The sequence below is a fragment of the Schistocerca nitens genome, chromosome 2, assembly GCF_023898315.1.
Source record: "Schistocerca nitens isolate TAMUIC-IGC-003100 chromosome 2, iqSchNite1.1, whole genome shotgun sequence".
Classification (NCBI taxonomy): Eukaryota; Metazoa; Arthropoda; class Insecta; order Orthoptera; family Acrididae; genus Schistocerca; species Schistocerca nitens.
The window spans coordinates 434,423,889-434,449,151 of NC_064615.1; the positions used below are offsets into that span (position 1 = coordinate 434,423,889).

The 25,263-nt window shown below is 40.2% G+C and overlaps 1 protein-coding gene across 1 annotated transcript in view; it reads left to right on the top strand.

Annotated features, from left to right (window-relative positions):
- Nucleotides 1-25,263, top strand: part of LOC126236303 (uncharacterized) — a 451,155-nt gene that overhangs the window by 212,002 nt on the left and 213,890 nt on the right. The window contains exons 15-16 of the mRNA XM_049945503.1: nucleotides 8,297-8,423; nucleotides 9,599-9,723. Of these exons, the coding sequence (XP_049801460.1) occupies nucleotides 8,297-8,423; nucleotides 9,599-9,723 (252 nt within the window). The remainder of the gene's footprint in view (nucleotides 1-8,296; nucleotides 8,424-9,598; nucleotides 9,724-25,263) is intronic.

Sequence of the window (25,263 nt, forward strand, 5' to 3'; positions counted from 1 at the left end):
TGTTTTCATGGCTTTTGTAATGGCATAGTGTGTCAGATAATTAGTGCAAACAATAATCCATCTTTTGCCCCTAGCAGATATTGGTAATTGTCCGAGGAGGTCAATCCCAAAGCGCTGGAAAGGCGTTTCGGCTGGTGGAATTGGTAATAGTCAGCCAGGTGGTTTCTGAGGAACTGCCATTCTCCTCGGGCATTCTCGACAGTGCGACACATAGTGACGGACACTCCTAAATAAACGTGACCAGAAAAATCTCTTGCAGATCCTATTGTATGTCTCAATAAATCCTAAATGTCTGGCCTTAGGTGTGTCATGGAATTTCTGTAGAACATCTGAGCGCATGTGTTTAGGAATCACTGGTAGCCACCTCTTTCCAAATGGATCAGTGTTTTTCGTACAAAGTAATCCATTAACTACCTTAAATTGTCCTTTCACATCCTCTGACCGATTTAAGGCAAGCATAATTTGAGATATCTTGGTGTCCTTCTTCCACTCAGCAGAGAGATCCTGGAGTGCAGCGAGACAGCCACTATCTTCATCAAAGTCTTGATGGTCTTGAACAGGGTTTCTTGAGAGACAGTCGGCATCTTGGTGTTTTCTTCCACTTTTGTACACTATGGTAATGTCAAACTCTTGAAGACTTAGTGCCCACCTGGCGAGTCATCCTGTTGGATCCATAAGACCTGTCAACCAACAAAGTGAGTGATGATCTGTAGCAACTGTGAAAGGCCTTCCATAGAGATACTGTCGAAATCTGCACGTAGCCCAGATCACAGCAAGACATTCTCTTTCTGTAGTTCAGTAGTTTCTCATAGGCCATAACGTTCTCTTTTCCATCCAAAATCTGCACCAGAACAGATCTCATATCCCCTGGCATCTGTATATAGTTCTGCAGGTGCTCTCTCATCATACAGACCAAGTACAGGGTCAGTCATCAGAGCTTTTCGCAGCACATCGAAAGAATCTTGTTGAGCACCACCTCAGATAAATTTAGCATCAGCTTTTAACAACTCTTGGAGTGGCCTGGCTTTGATACAAAAGTCTTTGATAAAACGATGGTAATAAGAACATAATCCAAGGAAGCTTCTCACATCTCTAATACTTTCAGAAATAGGAAATTCCGTTATAGATCTCACCTTTTCTGGGTCTGGTCACATGCCTTTGTTTAACACAAGGAGCCCAAGTATTTTGATTTCTTTTGCTCCAAAGAGACACTTTCTTGGATTAAGTTTCAGTCCAGCTTGTTGGAGCCCCCCCTCAGTCTTTTTATGTGTTTATCAGATGTCTCTGAGAACACTATAATGTCATGTAAATAACAAAGATACATCATCCACTTCAGGTGCCTTAGAAGATTATCCATCATTCGTTCAAAAGTTGCTGGTGCATTACACAAACCAAATGGCATTACCTTAAACTTGTACAGGCCCTCAGGGGGTGATGAATGCAGTTTTCTCACAATCAGCCTCATCTACTTTGATTTGCCAGTACATGGTTGAGAAAAACTTAGCCCCCTTCAAACAATCTAGTGTATCATCAACTCGTGGAAGAGGTTAAACGTTCTTTTTAGTTACCTTATTAAGCTTCCTGTAATCAGTACAAGAGCACCAACTGCCATCCTTCTTCCTGACGAAAACCACTGGTGGTGATCATGGGCTCTGCGAAGGCTGAATGATGTCATTCTTCGTCATTTTCTCTATCTCATCGTGAATTATTCAACGTTCCATTGCTGACACACGGTATGCTCTCTGACTTATTGGTTGCTGGTCTCCAGAGCTAATCCGGTGCTTCACTGCTGATTTGTGTAATTTGCTCTTCACCTGTGGATTGAATCATTCAGAGAACTCTTGAAGAATGGCAAGTAGCTTCTTCTGTTGTTCCTTAGTGAGATCTGATGATAGTTGAGCTAGAAGATCTTGTCTCATAGTGGTAGTGCTAATTTCGCCCACAGACTCGGTATGGGAATTTTCTGTGACGCTCAGCTGTTCTGCAATTAACGGCTCAGCATTTGCTATGCACATGTATTGTGGAAGGATCTGCGATTCTCGGCGACAGTTAATTATCCACAATTCACCGAATCCGTTCTTAAACGAGACAACACAGGTTGGGTGACCAAGTTATTCTTCAGTAGTATGCTTCTCTTACATTCCACTACAAGATCCATGGGTTGATGCATGGCAGGACACATGACAGCTACCTTTCTAGCACTGACTGCAGGAATGATCACTTCATCCAGCACACATAGTCTCCACACAAGGGGACGCCCATTTTCCTGTCCACAGTATCTCATCTCATCTAGCACAATCTTCGAGCAACCACAATCTGTAACTGCTTGAGAAGCTTTCAAAAAATCCGATCCGAGAAGGACGTCATGACTACAGTCTTGTAAGACGATGAATTCTAAGGGCTGTGTATGGCCACTTATACCCACACGAAAGACACATCTTCCTGTATGTTTTACATATTTCGCATTAGCCACCTTCAGCAGAGATGTTTTGCTGTTGACGAATAAGGTTTTCTGCAAATTGTGACAGTGACAATACTTCTCCAAAATGACTGAATTGATGCTCCAGAGCCCACAAGAGCTTGGGCTGGTCGGCCATCCATGAGGATATTGACATAGTTTCCTATCATTTTTATAGTGATCAATGGTGGAGGACTTTTCTCTTCGGCGGCCTCACCTCCAAGGAAGGTCGCACCCTTTAGTTTTCCAGGTTGAGGCAATTAGGTGATCGTCTGGAGCCTCTAAACAGCAATGGAGACCTTGATTGACATGTTGGGAAGCGTCCTCTCCAGTGGCTAGCTTGCGGCGATGGTGACCTACGTCGTCCTGCACCCACATCTTCTTGTTCATCTTTGTCGTCCGGGAGTTGGCGTCGGTCTGCTGTGTTCTGGCATGGGCATCATCAAATATCCACTGTCTTTCTCAACAATAGCACACAACATGTCCCAGTCGTCCGCAGTGCACACATACTGGTTGGTTATCTTGGGTCCTCCAGATATCATTCTTCCTTGGTGCTCAAACAGGTTCCTCATGTGGCATTGTAGGAACGTAACTTTGCCTGGGTCTTGACTTTTTTACTGTTTTAAATGGAAATGAAGGACGAGAGATTGGGTTTACTTCTTTGGAAAAAATGCCACCAGTGAGATGTCGAAACATTGGCTGACGTCTGTGCAGCACAGGCAAACTTCATGATCATTGAGTCAATTAAACTGCCATAGAGTATAGACAGTGTTTGAAGGCAAATCAAAGAAGACTGACAGACTGACTGACAGACAATGCACAGCCTAAACCACTGGAAGAATGGACATGTTATACAATAAACATTTTCTGCTAAACTAGCTATAAAAAGAACATGCTAAGCTTTGGTGTGAAAATGGGTGATTTGTTTTCCTGTTCATAGCCATTTTTAACAGAAAATAGAAACATTGTGTTTATGATTAACTTTTATAATCCTACCTGCTCATAGATTAAAACCATGCGAAATACTGTCATTAAAGCGATTATCCTGACTGATCTAGCAGCTGGAAAGGTCTCTCTCATACCCCTTGTACTAATAATTCCAACCAGTTTACCCTCTCATTTTGACTTCTGTTCCCAATCAAAGTTCTGTTTGTATAAACAAATAAGGTTGGAGAGAGGGGGGAGGAAGAGATGGGCAGAGAAGGGGGGAGGAGGAGATGGATAGAGTGAGTGTGGGATAAGAGATGTACAAGGTGTGAAGGGAAGGTGATGCCAGAGGTAGGGGCCAGAAGGAGAAGGTGGAGAAAGAGAGGGATGGTAGTAGGAGAAAGATAGAAAGTGGTGGTGGTGGGGGGGGGGGGGGGGGTGATTAGGACGTATATCCAATTCCCTTGCATATTTAGCAATTGCGGAGCATTGCTGGGTTCACTAGTAACCAATTAACTGTGAGCATAGTCAACATCATCACATACTTGAGGCCTTAGTCCTGCTGCAATGCGGGGTCAGCCTTGATACTATTGATGTGGCAGTGTTAGTTAGAGAATGTGTCTAGATGCCCTCGCTGCCACCACCTGAAACCCCCCCAGGCCGGAATTAGTGCACCCCAGCTGTCTGCGTCTAGTATAAGCCATGGAGTAGTGCAAACGTTTTCAAGTGTCTGTGAATCGTGTAACTGAGTCAGTACATAGGGACCAGCCCGGTATTCACCTAGTGGGATGTGGAAAACCGCCTAAAAACCACATCCAGTCTGGCCGGCCTACCGGCCCTCGTCATTAATCCGCTGGGCAGACTGATCCGGGGGCTGGCGCACCTACCCAAGTCCAGCAACCAGTGCATTAGAACTCTTGGCTACCCTGGTGGGGTTGCTCATGAAAATGTCTTGCACTTTAAAATCTGATTTCAAAATCTCTGTCTTACCATTATATAATTAGTCTGAAATATTCCAGTGTCTGCAGGTCCCTACCACATATACAGCCTTTTTACATGATCCTCAGACAATGATTAAATCATTCTCTGTAGAAAATTCTACCAGTCAGATTCCTTCTTCATTCCTTCCAGTGGTCTGTATTCTCCTATTATTTTTCTTTCTCTTCTTTTCCCTGCTATTGTATTCCAGTCTCCCATCACAATTAAATTTTCCTCTACCCTAAATATCTGAGTTACTTCTTTTATCTCATCATACATTCTGTCCGTATCATGATCTGTGGAGGTAGTTGGCATATAAACATGTATTATGGTGGTGGGTGTTGGCTTTGTGTCTATATTGGTTACAATACTATATTCACTGTGCTGTTCATAGTAGCTTATCTGCATTCTTATTTTCGCATTCATTATTAGACATACTCATGTATTGCCCGTAATTAATTTCATATTAATAACCCTGTATCTGTCTGACCAGAAGTCCTGCTCTTCACTAATTCTCAATATATCCAACTTCAACCTATCTAGTTTCCTTTTTCTGTTCTCTGACCCCTCTACTCAACTAAGGGATCTATCATTCCATGATGTAGATGTAGATATTGATATTCTCCTGAGTAGGCCTCACCTGGAATTCCAAATGGGGGGACTATTTTACCTCTGGAATATTTTACCCAAGAGGATGCCTTCATCATTAAATCATATATGCCCTCAGCAAAAATAATTGCTCTGAGTTCTCTTGCTGTCAGTTGTTTGCAGTACGAGCACAGCAAGGCCATGTTGGCTAATGTTAAAGGGCCAGATAGTCAGTCATCCACACTGCTGGCCCTGCAACTACTCAAAAGGTTGCCGCCACTTTTCAGAAACCACATGTTTTTCTGACCTTTCCACAGGTACCCCTCCATAGTGGTTGCACCTGTGGTACAGCTATCTGTACTGTTGAGACACTCAACCCATCCCCACATACGCAAAGTACAGATTGTCCCACATAGATGCCAAAAAGCAGCCAACCATTGTGGCAGTGTTTTTGACTGTAAGACAGATGACTGATCCAGATAGGAGTGATTGGGGAGCAGAAAAGACTGTGGCAATTGGCAGAGTAAGGTCTCCAGAACAAGTAGTGAGGTTTTGGGAGGTGGGAGAGGGGAAGACAGAGGGCTTTCACTGAACATACCAAAATGAGTACTGAAAAAGATGACAGTACCTATGATTATATTATATTATATTAGATTATATTAGATTAGATTTACTTGATCCGTAGTGAGGAGGTCATCCATGACATCTCAGAAAAACAATAATAAATAACAAATATTTACAACTAAAACAAATAAGCTAATGTCAGTTTTTTAATGAACACTATATGAAAGGATCATTTTACAAAACTCATTTACTAAGATCACATTAATGCACTGAATTTAAAATTTAAAAAAATATTTATAAGGTAATAAACATATAATAGAACTACTGCAATACTTATTTACAATGAACACATTACTGCACTGAAATCGTGAAGAAGTTTATTCATCAGTGGAGTAGGAGTTGGCCACCAATAAATCCTTTAGGCTTCTCTTAAATTGAATTTCATTTATTGTTAAGCTTTTTATTTCTGCTGGCAAGTTATTGCAAATGTCTGTTCCTGAAAAAGACACACCTTTTTGTACAAGAGTAAGTGACTTCAAATCCTTGTGAAGATTATTTTTATTTCTGTTATTTATCCATGAACTGCGCTCATGGTTTGAAAAAGTGATATATTTTTAATAATAAATTTCATTAAGGAATAAGTATATTGCGAAGCAGTAGTTTGTATCCCTAGTTCCCTAAACTGGCCTCTGCAGGGTGTTCTTGAGTTCACACCACATATAACTCTTATTGCACATTTTTGTGCCCGGAAAACTTTAGCTTTGCTTGGTGAATTACTCCAAAAAATAATCCCATATGACATTGTGGAGTGAAAGTAAGCATAGTATGCCAGCTTTTTCATTTTTATATCCCCTATGTTTGACAGAATTCACATTTCAAATAGAGATTTGTTTCGACACTTGAGCAGTTCTGTGGTGTGCTCCTCTCAGCTGAATTTACTATCATGCCGTAATCCCAAGAATTTAACACTGTCCACTTCTTCTATTTGTCATCATTTATTAGGCATATACTCACGGGACACCCCTTACAAGTTCTGAAGTGCATGTAGTGCCAATAGCACAGTCGGTTTTCAGTAGCTCCTCTGTTTATCATAACTCTTTCTTCAGCTAACTTTAAGCTCCCTACACCACTTTTCCACTGTAAGATATGACATCACATTAAATATATGCAATTTTTTTGAAACCGTATAAGGATATGCACTGGTCGCTGAGAGGAAGAGAGATTTGCTGGGTTTGTGTATACACGCAATTCTCCAACAAGTATTCGATTGAATTATCTTTGCCACCACTTGTTTTTTGCAGCAGAATTTCCACATAATACAAGAACACCAACTTTACATTGAAAAACGTCCACTGCAGGTAAATACCTGTTGTAACCTTACTTTCCAAATATGCATTTTAATTGCTAGTGAACTAAATGTTTATTTGGCACTACAGTAGTGTAGCCATAGTCACAGTACCTAAAACTGTTCTTTAAAAAAAGGGGTTCTATTATCAGTTTCAATGAACTACATTGTCATTTTCATATGTAAAGCATCAGCTGGAGAATATATAATGGGAATCGTGACCATACATCTGACAACAATTATTACGAAAAATAATTAGACCAGGCAACCGAGGCAATAGTGGCACAACCAAGTCACTGCAAGTTAAGCCCATGCTTGCCCAACCATTCATTCCATGTCCTGTTGTAGGATAGATAAAACCTACACCAGGGTAAAAATTGCCATAGATTCTTGCATTGTGTCGTGTTGAGACACAATGATCATATAGCTGATATAAATTCACAAGTCTGAAAATTAATCACATATGTGTATATTTACTCATTATCATGGTGCAAACTCCCATGAGATAAACGCATATAATAACCTCACCATAAGTGTACAAGCACAGCAAGCTCCCATATGGAATGCACCACATAATTGTACTATGTTCCAAAAAAAGAATCTCAAAACATGCTGTACTCTCGTGTAGGACTGACACACTACTAACTTGCTAACACAACCTTGCTCCATTTGCCTGGTAACACATTCTGTCACTAGAGGGCATGAATGTTGTATAGAAACACAAGCAACAATACAGGATCTACATAATGTACAATAACAGGAGCTAGGTGGCACCATTGTCAGGTTTTAACAAAACTAGTCTCTAGTTGATATATACAAACAAACCAAACATTGGTATACAAACCTCTGTTCGTGTTGTAATTAATCTAATCTTGCCCTCATGATCCATATTGGAACGATATATAGGGGATTGTAGTATATTCCTAGAGTCATCATTTAGAGATGGTCCTTGAAAGTTTGTAAGTACGCGTTCATGAGGTAGTTTATGTCTATCTTCAAGAGTCTGGCAGTTTCCTCAGTGTCTCTGTGCCACTCTCCCTTGGATCAAACAAACCTCTGATCATTTGTGCTGCCCTTCTCTGTATACATTCAGTATCCCCTGTTAGTCCTATTTGATATGGGTTTCATACACTTGATCAGTATTATAGGATGGGTCACAGGAGTGATTTGTAAGCAATCTTCTTTGTAGACTGACTGTATTTCCCTGGTTTTCTAGTATTAAACTGAAGTCTTCCACCTGCTTTACCCATAACTGAGCCTGTGTGTCATTCTATTTCATATCCCTACAAAGTGTTACACAGATTCCAACTGTGACTCATTGATATAACAAGGAAGATAGATAAATTATGTGTCTAATGTGTTATATATGAAATTGTCTTTTTTTTAAAAAAAATTGCATGATTACCAGTTGTGTATCATAATTTTAACACTTTCAGGATGTTCCATTAAAAAAAAATGCTGGGAATGTGGCAGCAAACATGTTGAGTGCTGGTTTTGCTCATGTCGCTGTTGTTCGTAATTCTACTGTGTATACTTGGGGAAATGCAGCTCAAGGATGCCTGGGTGAGTTTAGTATTAATATTTGTTGTAAAGTCGTAAAGTATCATCACTATAATGCAAAGAATTATATTGATACTGTGATAGGTATAGTTTCATTCAAGAAAGCTCTGCATCAAAGGTGATAGATTGAGGATTTAAATCAAACTCTAAATACTCTTCCTATTCCTTTATTTCCGTTGTTTAATGTTTACCAGCTAGCAATTTTTTGTTGTATCAAACAGGGGAGTAGCTAATGGCTTTTCACCTCAAGGCCTGAATCATGGATTATGTAACTCAGGGTGGCACCATGTATGTATAATGTTAAGTCTTTGTTGGGGACTGTCTTGCACGGTTGATAAAATGATGAGTGATTTGAAGGGTTTTCTTGGTGTGATTGATGTAATATTTCAGGTGAGTAAGTGACTTCATTTAATGGCAAATTTGGCTAGAAACCTGTAAATGTACCATGAAATAATAAATGATGGACAAAGACTTTTGGTTGATTCACTTGTATTTCATGAGAACTCAGGAAAAGAAAAGTGAGTGAACTTTGATGATGACAGGCAAGTGACTCACCTAGATGTACAAGTTGGAAGGTGGTGAGAACACAGTGAATGTTTGTCAAGAAAGAAATCTGCCGCAACTGGGTCTAGGGAATTGTAAGGGTACATGTGAAATCAAGACACCTGTAATACAAAGAAAGAAATCATAGTCCCTATTTTTGTGTCTTCATTCTCTTTTCTTGTGTCATCCTCGTTATATGTTGACACGTGTCATTTTCTTTTCCCTACCCTATTTCTTCTATACTTTTTGACCATACAGTACATCTCTGTCTCTGCTAATCCTCTCTTATGTATTGTTTCAGTTTTCTTGCACTTAATTAATTCTGTTAGTGGTTTTTTTTTCCATACTTTGTCCTCTTTTTATCTAGTCATTGCTTCCCTTGCCCCTTTTTTCCATCAGAATTTTGTATTGGATGTAGTCATCTGACAATCAAGGCAACAGTCCTTTATTCATCCCTTTATTAAAACTGGGATGAGACACAAGGTATTTTAGAACATTTTTATTCATTTAGACATTTGTGAAGATTTTTGCTGTGGAGAATGACAGGCTAGCCTCCCTGAACAACTAGTTTTGTTGTATTAATATTTATTTTTATGTTCAAGTAGTGTTGAAAGTTTTCCTATTTTTATTTACAGGTACTGGTCCAACAATGTCTCGCTTTGGCACTCCTCATGGCCTCTCACTGTTCCCAAATCTGAAGGTGGAGGTGAGCGCTGTGGCTTGTGGGCGCCAACACACTCTTGCTCTTACAAGCAATGGGGTGAGTATTGCCCACGACATGTGATGTATATTTTCAGACACTTATATTTTGAAACAGGTTTACATCTGCATTCTCCCAGAGAAAGAAAAATCATTGACGGAAAGTTTTTCCTCTTATTGTCAGTTTGCACCATTGTACAGTTACAAGTAACAGCCAGATGCATTTATTTCAATTTCTTGTTTTCTGTTCTTGTCTTAGCTTTCCATAAGTTGTTTCTTCTCTGTTGTCCTTTCTGTCATATTTATATTGCAAACACTCATAGCCACAAGCTGAAATATCTTCACATTATTTGGAACTCAATCAGGTAAATCAATAATATGTGCAGTAAAAGATATCACAGCATTATGACATGAAATATACTGGAAAACTGGTCGTATTGATATGCGTGAGCTCTACTGGTGGTATATAGTGCAGTAAAAGATATCATGGCAGCATTCTGACATGAAATATACTGGAAAATTGGTCAAATTGATATGTGTGAGCTCCACTGGTGGTATATAGTCTGTCAGTTCAGGAACTAAATTTCACAAGGACACCAACAACACCAGCAATGGCTGATTTATCAGTGTGACGGATCAGGTTGTTCATGCTCTTCCATGGGATGCAATGGAGAAGATATGATGTGAAGTAAAGGTAGGTCGTGCACAAATATACGGGTTCAAAGTAATGGCTCACTGAAGTGAACAAAAGGACTGAGGAATGACTTCTGAAGAACTGTTGTTCACCATTTACTTTGGTTGTGGTCAGCTTTGTTCCCTAAATGGTCATTCAGCATTCACTTCAGCCGCTCTTCTTCCTGGAATGGTCACTAACCATTCACTTTGGCTAGTCTCATTTCCACCTTGGTCTAGTTTGGCCAGGCTTATTTCTTGTTATAATTCTAGTTCCTTCGTTCCCCATTCTTTTTGGGTAGTCACTCATTCCCCATTCCAGTTTAACCTTTTTATAATTATATAACATATATAAAAACTAAGTTGTATGTAATACATACATTTTTTGGGCAACAAAAAGAGAAATATGATTATCTCTTTGTTATTTTGATAAAATGTAAAATGCATGCTTATCATATGGCAAGTTTTTTTTATTTACTTGGTTTAACAACTAGTTTTCAAGATAACTTTTAATCATTATTATTTATTTATTTATTTAAATCATACTGTCAGGAACTTTATACAGAACTTGCGGTTTTCTTATTTCTTTTAAAAATTAAACTTGATGCTTAGGGAGGCTCTTATTTTTCAGGTTTGGTTTTTTCTTCACACTACTCCCTAATTCACTTTCTTTGCACAAAAGAATGAGCTGTGCATGATTTTGGCTCTGTAGGAAAAGGGGAAGGGGTGTCTCTGCATTTGAAAAATTATAGAATGGTATAAAGTTGCATCTACTTTTTATCTCAAAAATATTTATGCAAAAGGAGCTTCTCAACAAAAAACTTTGTACAATCTTTTGTTGTTGTGGTCTTCAGTCCCAAGACTGTTTTGATGTAGCTCTTTATGCTACTCTATCCTGCGTGAGCCTCTTCATCTCCAAATAACTACTGCAACCTACATCTTTCTGACTCTGCTTGCTGTATTCATCTCTTGGTCTCACTCTACAATTTTTACCTCCCGTGCTTACGTCCAATACTACTAACATCAAAAAAAGTTTTGCATCACCTCAGTTCCGAGAGTTCCGGAACCTGTACAGAAAATTGGAATAGAGATCAACATAAATATCATTTCTGCCCTCTTTATTTCTCATGAAAGGCATACATTGCATGTTGTAACACCATACAGTGAGATCTTCAGAGGTGCTCCAGATTGCTGTACACGCTGGTACCTCTGATACTGAGTAGCATGTCCTCTTGCATTGATGCATGCCTGCATTCGTCATGGCATACTGTCCACAAGGTCATCAAGACACTGTTGGTCCAGATTGTCCCACTCCTCAATGGCGATTCGGCATAGATCCCTCATAGTGATTGGTGGGTCACGTTCTCCATAAACAGTCATTTTCAATCCATCCCAGACATGTTTGACACAGTTCATGTCCGGAGAACAATGTGGACATGATCAAACCATGGTGTTGACTGTCTAGGCATGGTTGAACTACAGAGAACATGAGCCATGTACCTCCTTCCTGGTGGAATGACTGGAACTGACCGGCTGCCAGACCCCCTTCTTGTAATAGGCGCTGCTCATGCATAGTTGTTTATATCTTTGAGTGGGTTTAGTGACATCTTTGAACAGTCAAAGGGACTGTGTCTGTGATACAATATCCACAGCCAACGTCTATCTTCAGGAGTTCTGGGAACCGGTGTGATGCTAAACTTTTTTTGATGTGTGTAAATTGATGAGCCCCTGATATCTCAGAATGTGTCCTATCTACCGATCCCTTTTTTGGTCAAGTTGTGCCACAAATTTCTTGATTCCCCAGTTCTGTTCAGTACTTCCTCGCTAGTTGTATGATCAACCCATCTAATCTTCAACATTCTTGTGTAGCACCACATTTTGAAAGCTTGTATTCTGTTTCTATGTAAACTGTTTATCGCCCATGTTTTATTTCGGTACGTGGCTACACACCAGACAAATACCTTCAGAAAAAGACTTCCTATCACGTGAATTTATATTCAGTGTCAACGAATTTGTCTTCTTTGGAAATTCTTTTTGTGCCATTGCCAGTCTACATTTTATATCCTCTCTACTTTAACCATCATTAGTTATTTTGCTGCCCAGATAGCAAAAGTCATTTGCTAATTTAAGTGTCTCGTTTCCTAATCTGATTTCCTTAGCATCACCTAATTTAATTTGACTACATTCCATTATCCTTGTTTTGCATTTATTAATGTTCATCTTATATCCTCCTCTCAAGACACCATCTGTTCCATTCAACTGCTCTTCCAGGTTCTTTGCTGTCTCTGGTAGAATTACGGTGTCATTGGCAAACCTCAAAGTTTTTATTTCTTCTCCCTGAACTTTAATTCCTACTCCAAATTTTTCCTTGGCTCCCTTTACTACTTCTTCTATGTACATGTTGAATAACATCAGGATAGGCTGCAACCCTGTCTCACTCCGTTTTCAACCATTGCCTTCCTTTCATGCCCCTTGGTTCATTTAACTGCTATCTGGTTTCTTTACAAGTTGTAAATAGCTTTTCAACCCCTGTTTTTTACCCCTGCTACCTTTGGAATTTCAAAGATAGTATTCCAATCAACACTGGCAAATGTTTTCTCTAAGTTTACAAATGCCATGAATGTACGTTTGTCTTTTCTTAATTGATCTTCTAAGGTAGGTCATAAGGTCGGTTTTACCTCTCATGTTCCAACATTTCTCCAGAATCCAAAATGATCTTCCCAGAGGTCTGCTTCTACTAGTCGTTCCATTCTTCTGTAAAGAATTTGTGTTAGTATGTTGCAACCATGACTTACTAAACTGTTAGTTTGATAATTTTCACACCTGTCAGCAGCTGCTTTCTTTAGAATTGGAATTACTGTATTCTTCTTGAAGTCTGAGGGTATTTCGCCTGTCCCATACATCTTGCACACTAGATGGAAGAGTTTTACATGGCTGGCTCTACCAATACTGTCAGTAGTTCTGGCAGAATATTGTTTACTCCCGAGGCCCTGTTTTGACTTAGATCTTTCTGAGTTTTGTCAAATTCTTCTCACAGTATCGTACCTCCCATCTCATTTTCATCTACTTTCACTCCACTTTCCATAATATTGCTTTCAAGTTCATCTCCCTTGTACAGACACACTGTATATTCCTTCCACTTATCACCTTTCCCTTCTTTGCTTGGGACTGGTCTACCATCTGAGCTCTTAATATTCACACAGCTGCTTTTCTTTTCCACAATTTTCCTGTAAGCAGTATCTATCTTTCTCAAAGTGAAATATTCTTCTAAATACTTACATTTGTTATCTATATAATCCTGCTTCGCAATTTTGCCCTTCCTGGCAATGTAATTAAAAAATTTTTTTACCCATTTCACATGCTTTATTTGCGACTTTTAAAGTTTTCTTCTTTCATCAATTAAATTCAATATTGCTTGTTTTTTCCAAGGATTTCTACTAGGCCTTGTCTTTTTACCTATTTAATCCTCCGCTGCCTTCAATATTTCATCTCTTTAAGTTACCCATTCATCTTCTACTGTATTCCTTTCCCCTCTTCTTGTCAATCATTCCCTAATGCTCCCTCTGAAGCTCTCAACAACCTCTGGTTCTTTCAACTTATCCAGGTCCCATCTCCTTAACTTCCTACCTTTTTTCCAATTTATTCAGTTTTAATCTACAGTTCATACCAATAAATTGAGGTCAGAGTCCACATCTGGAAATGTCTTACAATTTTAAATCTAGTGCCTAAATCTCCCCCCCCCCCCTCACACACACACACACACACACACACACACACACACACACACACACACACACACACACACGAACCATGGACCTTGCCATTGGTGGGGAGGCTTGCTTGCCTCAGTGAAACAGATAGCCATACAATAGATGCAACTACAATGGAAGGGTATCTGTTGAGAGGCCAGACAAACGTTTGCTTCCTGAAGAGGGGCAGCAGCCTTTTCAGTAGCTGCAGGGGCAACAGTCTGGGTGATTGACTGATCTGGCCTTGTAACATCAGCCAAAATGACCTTGCTGTGCTGGTACTGTGAACAGCTGAAAGCAAGGGGAAAGTACAGCTGTAATTTTTCCTGAGGGCATGCAGCTTTACTGTATGGTTAAATGATGATGGCATCCTCTTGGGTAAAATATACCAGAGGTAAAATAGTCCCCCATTCAGATCTCTGGGCGGGAACTACTCAGGAGAATGTCGTCATCAGGAAAAAGAAAACATATTATAGGGATCGGAGTGTGGAATGCCAGATCCCTTAATCGGGCAGGCAGGTTAGAAAATTTAAAAAGGGAAATAGATAGGTTAAAGTTGGATATAGTGGGAATTAATGCAGGTCAGTGGCAGAGGAACAAGACTTCTGGTCAGTTGAATACAGGGTTATAAATACAAAATTGACTAGGGGTTATGCAGAAGAAGGTTTCAGAACAAAAAAAAGAAAAAAAAATGGGAGTACGGGTAAGCTACTATGAACAGCATAGTGAATGCATTATTTTAGCCAAGCTAGATACGAAGCCCATGCCTACCAAAGTAGTACAAGTTTATGTGCCAACTAGCTCTGAAGGTGATGAAGAGATTGAAGAAATCTATGATGTGATAAAAGAAATTTTTCAAATAGTGAAGGGAGACAAAAATTTAATAGTCATGGGGGACTGGAATTCGATAGTAGGAAAAGGAAGAGAAGGAAAAGTAGTAGGTCAATATGGAATGAGGGTAAGGAATGAAAGAGGAAGCCGCCTGGTAGAATTTTGCACAGAGAATAACTTAATCATAGCTAACACGTGATTTAAGAAGCGTGACAGACGGTTATATACATGGAAGAGGCCTGGAGACACTGGAAGATTTCAGATAGAATACATAATGGTTAGACAGATATTTAGGAACCAGGTTTTAAATTGTAATACGTATCCAGGGGCAGATGTGGACTCTGACCACAATCTATTGGCTATGAACTGTAGATTAAAACTGGAGAAACTGCAAAAAGATGGCATTTTAAATAGATGGGATGTGGATAAACTGAAAGAACCAGAGGTTGTAGAGTTTCAGACAGATCATTAGGGAACGATTGACTAGAGTGGAGGACGGAAATACAGTAGAAGAAGAATGGGTAGCTTTGAGAGATGAAATAGTGAGGGCAGCAACAGATCAAGTAGGCAAAAAGACGAGGGCTATTAGAAATCCTTTGGTAACAGAAGAGATATTGAATTTAATTGATGAAAGGAGAAAATATAAAAATGCAATAAATGAAGCAGGCACAAAGGAATACCAGGGTGTCTACGACCCGGGACAACCGGGAGATCCGGGAAAAAACCGGGAATTTTTTCATCCGGGAGAAAACCGGGAAAAACCCGGGAATTTTTTAGAGTTCCGGGAGTCTATTATTGTTTTAGTTGTCAGTTAATTTTTTCTGATTTTGAGTGGTAAGAATCAGTACTCCAACAAAGGATATTACTGTATCCCACTTCTGCGAAATAATACTGTAGCAACAAAACATAAATGAGAGGGTAAAAAAACGAAAATAAAACTTAAGTCACAAAGGAAATGCGCCATAAACAACAGCAAAACATAGTGCTCATACAAGCGTCTGCCAACAGCAAAGTGTGTCAAATGCTTTAGGAATACTATGCAATGCTTCCTAACAACAAATTGCCTCCGATGAGCGTGACGTGACTGACAGTACTGATACTCAAGAAAATTTACATCTGAATCTGGACACACGAATGTGCACTTTAAGCCGAATTATGCATTTTAGTATGGTTCACGAAATTGTGATATTCTTGAAGTATCCTCTGATGTCTTGTTTCTTTTGTTACATAGTGCAACATCTTTTAACGTTTTACACGTACGAACACACGAGCTTCTTGCGTCATCGTAGCTGCGCATGAGCAGTGGCGCCTGTTATCTGGCGCTCTCTGGCAACTGCTGTAACGAATCAATTTCTAACAGGTCACGGGAAAACGTTGCGGATGGTGTTTTGAAAAGTGGTACTTTCAAAGTAAATTTACTTTTACACATGATGTACAATGTGCGAGAATGTACGATGAATTTCTTAAATCACAGAGCGTTTGACTCTCAATTAAAAATCAACTCTTTGAGGATGACCATCTAGAAGAGTTTTGACCCCAGAAGATCAGAAATTTACGTCGTTATTAAAAATTTTACTGGCACATTTGTATGATATATCTGAAAGTGTAACACACGCAAAAAAGATCAACATTATATGTGGAAGCTTAGCGTCTCTTGCAGCTTATTAATCTTCGAGACCACGATAATATGTGAAAGCTTTGTTTTTCTTGTAGCAACACTATGTCTATTAATTTAAACCATTAACTTTTCCTTTTTGTGTTTTCGCGCTACTTGAGAGTGATCTTGCTATTGGCTGACTACCTCAAGTGTCCTATGCTGTCTTCGGCTGGCGAGACCACGTGACATGAGCTATAACTGGCTTACAAAAGCGCGTCGCAATCTCGATTTCAATGCTTTGGAAAGTAACATGCGGTGTATGGTGGGATTTGAATTTATACCTTCATAACACGAAAATGTGCACCGTGCATGTTACTGCATCAGAGATCTTTCCAAAACGTGTTCCCCCGCCCCCCTTAGTTTCATTTTCTAAAGTGTCGGGAAATTCTATGTCGGCATATAAAACCATAAACATTCAACATTCAAAGGACTGATAAGTTTCACAGTGCCGAGGAAAAGTATACTATAACTTAACACAGGAAAAGTGTATGTTCACCCGGGAGAAAGTGTGTTTTCAACCGGGAAATCCGGGAAAAATCCGGGAATTTTTTTTCCTTGTCCCTGTATACACCCTGAATACAAATGTCTCAAAAATGAGATTGATAGTAAGTGCAAAATGGCTAAGCAGGAATGGCTAGAGGACAAATATAAGGATGTAAAGGCATATATCACTAGGGATAGCATAGATACAGCGTATAGGAAAATTAAAGAGACCTTTGGAGAAAAGAGAACCACCTGTATGAATATCAAGAACTCAGATGGAAAACCAATTGTAAGTAAAGAAGGGAAAGCAGAAAGGTGGAAGGAGTATGTAGAGGGTCTATACAAGGGCAATGTACTTTGAGGGTAGTATTTTGGAAATGGAAGAGGATGCAGATGAAGATGAAATGGGAGATGAATAATTTGACAGAGCACTGAAAGATCTAAGTCGAAACAAGTCCGCAGCAGTAGACAACATCCTATCAGAACTACTGACGGCCTTGGGAGAACCAGTCCTGACAAAACTCTACCATCTGGTGAGCAAGATGTATGAGACAGGCAAAATACCCTCAGACTTCAAGAAAAATAAAATAATTCCAATCTCAAATAAAGCAGGTGTTGACAGGAGTGAAAATTACTGAACTATCAGTTTAATAAGTCACAGCTGCAAAATACTGACACAAATTCTGGACAGACAAATGGAACAACTGATAGAAGCCGACCTTGGAGAGGATCAGTTTGGATTCTGTAGAAATGTTGGAACACGGGAAGCAATACTGACCCTATGACTTATCTTAGAAGATAGATTACAGTGAGGCAAATGTATTTTTCTAGCATTTGTAGACTTGGAGAAAGCTTTTGACAATGTTGACTGGAATACTCTGTTTCAAATTCTGTTGATGAGCGTTTTGGTATGTGGAAATGGCAGGTGATTGAAGAGAGAATGCACAGGAGATCTGTTTGTGCACCAGGTTTGGAGGGTAATTTTGGTGTGTGAAGGCTTCAGTGAGACCCTTGTTATGTTTGGAGAGGAACTGCTCGTCACTAAAGATGCGGTGATCTTGTGTGGCTAAGCTGTATGGAAGGGACTTGTCATGGAATAGTAGGCAGCTGTTGAAGTGGAGGTACTGCTGGCAGTTGGTAGGTTTAATATGGATGGAGGTACTGACGTGTTCATCCTTGAGGCGAAGGTCAGCAACAAGGAAGACGGCTTGATGGGTTGGGGAGGACTAGCTGAAGCTAATGAGGGAGAAGGTGTTGAGGTTCTGGCGGAAGGTGATTGGCTTACCTCACCCTCAATCCAGATGACGAAGACGTCATTGGTGAATTTGAGCCATATGAGGGGTTTAGAATTCAGGGTGGTTAGGAAGGATTCCTGTATATGACTCATTAATAGGTTGGTGTCATGCGTGTGCCCATTGCTGTACAATGGATTTGTTTCTAGGTGACACCTTCAAGGGAGAAGTAATTATGGGAAAGGATATAGTTGGTCATGGTGGCCAGTAGGGAGGTTGAAGGTTTGGTGTTAGTTGGGCATTGGGAAAGGTAGTGTTCGGTAGTGGCAAGGCCATGAGCATTGGGGATGTTAGTGTAAAGGTAGGTGGCATCAACAGTGACAAGCAGGGTGCCATGTGGTAAATGGAACAGGAAATGTGAAGAGTTGGTGGAGGAAGTGGTTGGTTTGTTTTCTATATAAGGTTGTAGATGGTGGTCGATATGCTGTAAGTGTTGGTCCATGAGAGCAGAGATTCTCTCTGTGAGGGCACAGTAACCATTGAAATAGGGCATCCTCTGTGGTTGGGTTTACAGACTGTTGGAAACATGTAGAAGGTAGAAGTCAGTGAGTGGTAGGGGTGGGAGGGGGGGGGGGGGAGAGAGAGAGAGAGTGGGGGGGAGGGGGGGGGGTTCTGGGATGGTCCTAAGGATTTGAGGAGGAACTGGAGATTCTGCTGGATTTTTTGAATTGGGTCACTGTGCCAGAGATTGTAAGTGGATGAATCTGACAGCTGACAGTGTCCCTCTGCTAGGTAATCCCTGCAGTTCAAAACCACAGTGGTGGATTCTTTGTCAGCAGGTAATATTATAAGGCCAGCATCAGCTTTCAGATGGTGGATTGTGGTTCTTTATGCAGATAAAAGATTGGTTTCCATGTTGAGGGATTAGGGGAATTAGGTTGAGGCAAGGTTTAAAGTTAAGAAATTCTGGAATATTAAAAGGGGATGATTGAGGGCAATGGGCATGAATCAAAGTTGGATGGATGATTGAAATGAGTCATGCAGGATTCAGTATTGATTTTGGGTTGAGTCTGATTGGAAGGGTTGATGGCAAAAAAATATTTCCGCTGTAGGGGCTGGGAAAAGGAGAGGAGGTCTTTAACAAGTCCAGCATAATTGAATTTGGGAGTGGGGCAAGAGGTAAGCCCTTTGGAAAGGACTGATACTTCTATGGGACTAAGGCTTTTAGAGCAAACGTTCATGAGCGTGTTTTTGGTCTATTTAGGAGCTGGATTCTTTAAGGTGGTGGGAGTGAGTTTCTGAGGGTGTGATAAATGTAGTAGGTCTGCAAGATGAGGTTGTCAGCTATGAAGGGATGGAGGAGGAGGTGGGGTTAGGAGGCTCTTGTTGATGTGTTGGATAGTGGTAGTCCAAGCCAAAACAGGAGTAGGAGGTGAACAGTTTGGAGAATTGCTTGAGATGATGATGTTTGTGCTGTTGTAGTTCCTGAAGGCCAACAGTTTCAGCGTAAGACATGGGATGCAGGAATTTGGGATTGCAGAGCAGGAGAATTTTTAGAATTTAGAGGAGATATTGGAAGCATTTTTGGGCCTAATTTGCATGGTTTTGCAGAAACAGGTATATGAGTGCTATGGACTGACAGAATTTGTAGAAATAGGCATCATTGTAGAAAGAGGGGTAATTTGTTGTTCAGGCCATTTGGGGGTATTCCATTAGCTAGGCAACAGTCCAAAACAGTATGTGGGACTAGGTTCTTGCTAGGGATAGGAAAACATTTCCGTATTGGTGCAGATGGAAGGAGTGGGGATTCACAGAAGAGGATAAAAATGTGTTAAAATATGTAGAAAAACTAACAAGAAAGACGGAATGTGTGAAGGTAGAAAAGGTGAAACTTAAGGGAGTAGAGCCGATAGTGAAGGGGAAAATGAACTAAAATCGAAGTGAAAGCATAATGGGATCAAAGAGAAAAATGAATAAAAAGACAATAATAGTGAGATGCAGGTCATTGGGTGGATGTTTCTGAAGGGAAGGAACAGCAAGTGTAAATGGAGTAAGTGAACATGTTGGAATAAGGGAAGAGAAAGGGAGAGGAAGGCGAGGGTTGGTGAGGTCGAGATTCAACATGTTTGTGTGGCACAAGAAGGTATGGAAAAAAATACTCGAAAATACTTGAGAGTGAGAGAGGAAGTGTGATCAGTTTTAAGGTCTGTGGATAATTATTTTGGCAGAAAGAATGTGGGACATGAGTTGTTGCACCATCAGTCTGCATTGCCACATTGCAATGTGCTGTGTGTTGTCAAGACCATTGATACAGTGTAGCTCATTAGTCAGAGTATTTGTGGTTTGGAAGGTGACAGATAAAACAAGGGAAAGAAGAGAAAGAAAAGGACAGACACTGAGTAAAATAATGAGTTAGAAAACAGTAACAAAGGAAAGGGGGACTGGGTTGTGGTACAGAAGAAAAGCCTTATGTGAAATCAAAAAGTGGAAAGTCAAGGATGGAATAAGAACAGGATTATGAAAAGGATAGATTGTTACTCACCATATAGAGGAGATGTTGAGTTGCAGACAGACACAACAAAAAGGCTGCTATACATTGAAGATTTTTGCTGAAAGACCTTCTCACAAAATAGAAAATACACAAACACAACTTTCTCTCTCTCTCTCTCTCTCTCTCCCTCTCCCCACAACCCCCCCCCCCCCTCTCTCTCTCTCTGAAATGAATATTGACAGGTTTTGTAAGAGATGTTGTGGCAGATCTGGTAAAGACCCTCCTTCCCATAGGCTGCCCCTGTCATTCAGATACCACAATAGTAAGCACAATGTCAGAATGGATGGTAACAACTGTGATCAGATTTTTGGGGACATAGAGCATGTGATTTAGCAGTGTGTTGTTCAGTACAATGTTGGAGGCAACAAGGGAAAGATGATGAAGCTTTGCTGCATGTAAGGATTTAGTGAATGTTGTTGCCCTAAGGGCTTGCCAATGAACGAATTCGTCATCTTCGTTAAAACTTTTCTAGGCCAATTTCAAGACCAGGTTTCATCCATGATAGGTTTTCATAGTGCAGTTAATGATTATCAGACTGTAGGGAAAAAGTCATTAACTAGAGTACTTTTATTGAATTTGAGTTTTGAGTAAAAATTACATCTTTGATAGGCAATGGCGTTTCAGTGGGGGAAGCTTTTTTAAAAGAAGGGTTTGTGACACTTTGTTGTTATTGGCTGCAGCAAATTTGTGTCGCCTTAGATGGGTTAAACATTTTATCTTTAAGAGATTGGTGTGACTGGATTTTTCATGAGTGATAGATGCCAACTTGTGAAAACTTTTTAACAAAATTCTAAGGACCACAATTAAGTGAGGAAACTTGGAACTTACTATGACCCTCTGCATATCATTCTCATAGGGACCACAGATACAATATTTAACTCATTATGATGTACACTGAGGTCTTTAAGCACTCATTCTTTCTGCGCGCCATATACAAATGGAATTAGAAGAAACTGTAATACTTGGGGTGCTGTGTAAAATACCCTCTGCCATGCATTTCACAGTAGTTTGTAGACTGTGGTTATAGATGTAGAAAGACATTGGTGATGCTGATGAGAGTTGGACTAGAGATGGAGATGGATAAGACCAGCACTGTAAAAGGTGTAATCAAATGGTGGAAAGTCTAGGATTGAATAACTATGATTTGGAAAGGTTAGACTGCCACTCGTCACATAGAGGAGGTTTTGAGTCGCAGACAGGCAAAGTGAACATGTGCCTGTCTGCGACTCAACACCTCCTCTATGTGGTGAGTAGCAATTTACCCTTTCCATATTGTTGTTATTTTAAAAAGTAAGGAAGAAGAAGATATGATAAGTTGTAGACACGAAGTTTTTGCATACTGTTACAGTCCACAGTTGACACCAAATGGTACTATCTTGTAAAACACAAGGAGCAGTCAGTTGCATATTTTATGTAGAAACAGAAATTACCCCTGTGGATAGAGCCAGATGAAATACATAAGTTGAGGACACGTTTGATGTTGACAGGAGATTTGCATTTCCAAATCTGCAATGTCCTTTTGCCCATTCTATAGCCATATGGTTTGTATCCTTAAGACTGTCTCTGTTATGAGACTTCTGCTAGATACTCTCTTACTTATTTCTACTTATCACTCTTAAGATCAGTGCAGTAATATATAGATAATTTGTGTAATGTATCAGATGATATGCACTGACTGTTCAAGTTTTATTTCGTAGTTGTGATGGGTACTAATTTGTTGGTGCAATATGCAGCCAATGAATAAGTTCTGCAAAACTCAACAATGACAGTGTTGCCAGTCATTGTGCATCAGATCCTCACTCTGTCCTTTCTTTCACTGTCATTGTTTTCCATTACTTTTTATTTTTGTATTTTTATTCTGTGATTCTTACTTGTTCTACAGCAGTCGGTTCCTTTGCTTTTCTGTTGTTGTCCACTTTTTGTCTAGCATAGTGTACATACAGCGTTCGTATCCTTCCTTTCAGTTCCCATGCACCAGTCCTCAGATTTCCAAACCTACTTTTCAGGCATAATTTTGTTGTTGATTTTACTCTCACTTGTCTTGTTTAGTCTCTCTTGACTTGGGATCCTGGTTGAAATTCATACCTAGTATCTAGTATCCTCCAGCTTTCACTCTCTGTACTTATTTAATGGAACGTCTCATTCTGAAAACTTGTGTTTGTGTCATTTTCCTATTGAGCTTGTGTCTGCTGCCATGTTGATTGTAGAAGTTTTCCGTTTCTAACAAAAGTTAGTAAACAACTTTTGCAATACAGAATAATTCTTTTACTCAAAGTTATTCACACAAAATTCAGCATATTGTATTGTCTGCCAAAACTATACAGGATGATTCCATGATGATCTTATAAACTTTCAGAGATGATGGAGAACGATTTTGTTCTGAGCCCATACTTGCTGGACTTCTTTTCTTGTTGTGGCTCATACTACCCCCGAACAAGTGCTCCTAGCTCTTAAGGTATGCAATTTACAGTCCATGTTCACTAGACTCATTTTTCTTGTGTTGGTCCTTACTATCACTTCTGAAAGTTGCCTACCCTACAATCTTAGCAACAACAGTATCAGTGCATGTATAACATCGTCAGAGGTATCAGAACAATTTTCCTTTATAGCTTTCAGCTCTGACATTTCTGGACCAATGTCCCTTACCTCAGATTGATACATTTACCCTTCTCCATTATCTCTAAATGTTTGTAACAACATCATGGAATTACCCTGAGAATGAAGCCGGTATCATTACATGTCTGTTGGTGCTGGCCACATACATCATAGAAAATTATTACCCTTTCATGTGTGTCTCCATTTGTGCAAATAATATGGTCACATGAAGCAAATTTAGAGCCATGTGGCTGGCACTCAGAAACCTTAAACCTAATGAACTTAGATAATTAATGTAAACAGAATCAGTTATTGCATTTTGATTTTCATTTGGTTGTTTGAAATGCTCTGTTAAAGGCAGACATTGTCTGTATACCACTGTTCAGTGAATATTTACTGAGTTATTTACTGGACTTTTCGAACATCACTGAGTGAGGTGGTGCAGTGGTTAGCACACTGGACTTAAATTTGTTAGGACGACAGTTTAAACCCACATCTGGCCATCCTGATTTAGGTTTTCCATAATTTCCCTAAATCGCTTCAGGCAAATTCTGGGATGGTTTTTTTGAAAGGGCATGGCCGACTTTTTCCGCATTCTTTCCTAATCCTATGGGACCGATGACCTTGCTGTTTGGTCCCCTCCCCCGAGTCAACCGTCCAACCAACCATCAAACATCCCTTTACCACTTAGGAAACATACAATACTTACCAGAATGAGATTTTCACTCTGCAGCGGAGTGTGCGCTGATATGAAACTTCCTGGCAGATTAAAACTGTGTGCCCGACCGAGACTCGAACTCGGGACCTTTGCCTTTCGCGGGCAAGTGTTCTACCAGCTGAGCTACGAAGCACGACTCACACCCGGTATTCACAGCTTTACTTCTGCCAGTACCTCATCTCCTACCTTCCAAACTTTACAGAAGCTCTCCTGCGAACCTTGCAGAACTAGCACTCCTGAAAGAAAGGATATTGCGGAGACATGGCTTAGCCACAGCCTGGGGAATGTTTCCAGAATGAGATTTTCACTCTGCAGCGGAGTGTGCGCTGATATGAAATTTCGTGGCAGATTAAAACTGTGTGCCCGATCGAGACTCGAACTCGGGACCTTTGCCTTTCGCGGGCAAGTGCTCTACCAACTGAGCTACCGAAGCATGACTCATGCCCGGTACTCACAGCTTTACTTCTGCCAGTACCTCGTCTCCTACCTTCCAAACTTTACAGAAGCTCTCCTGAGCACTTGCCCGCGAAAAGCAAAGGTCCCGAGTTCGAGTCTCGGTTGGGCACACAGTTTTAATCTGCCAGGAAGTTTCATACAATACTTACTTTTTGATAGAAAGGGATTTGTAGACTGTGGCAGGTACACTCTCATATTCACACACTCACTCCTTGTTTTGCGGCTTGATTTGAACATCACAATGAAATGAAATTTTACTCTCAATAATAATGCTATTCACTTAATGTTACATACTCTTGATCATTCATGGAATATTTATTTGACCCCTGACTTGCTCTGTATTACCTGCTTTTCCAAAAAGAAGATTACCACAAACAAAAACATAACTTTTCACTTAAATGTTGGTTGGGCCACCCTCTCCCCAAGGGGAGTGGCAGGTTCAGCGGCATTTGCGGCGCACAAGGCGGAGGGTCAATGTGGAGGCTGGCTGTGTAGCATCGCCCGCTTTGCCTGTGAGTGGACATGTGGCTGCTCCTTCAGCAAGGTCCGAGCAGGCACACAGGGGGAGGGGTTTATTAGTTATTGGGAGCTCCAATGTTAGGCGGGTGATGGAGCCCCTTAGGGAAATAGCGGAAAGGTCGGGGAAGAAGGCCAGTG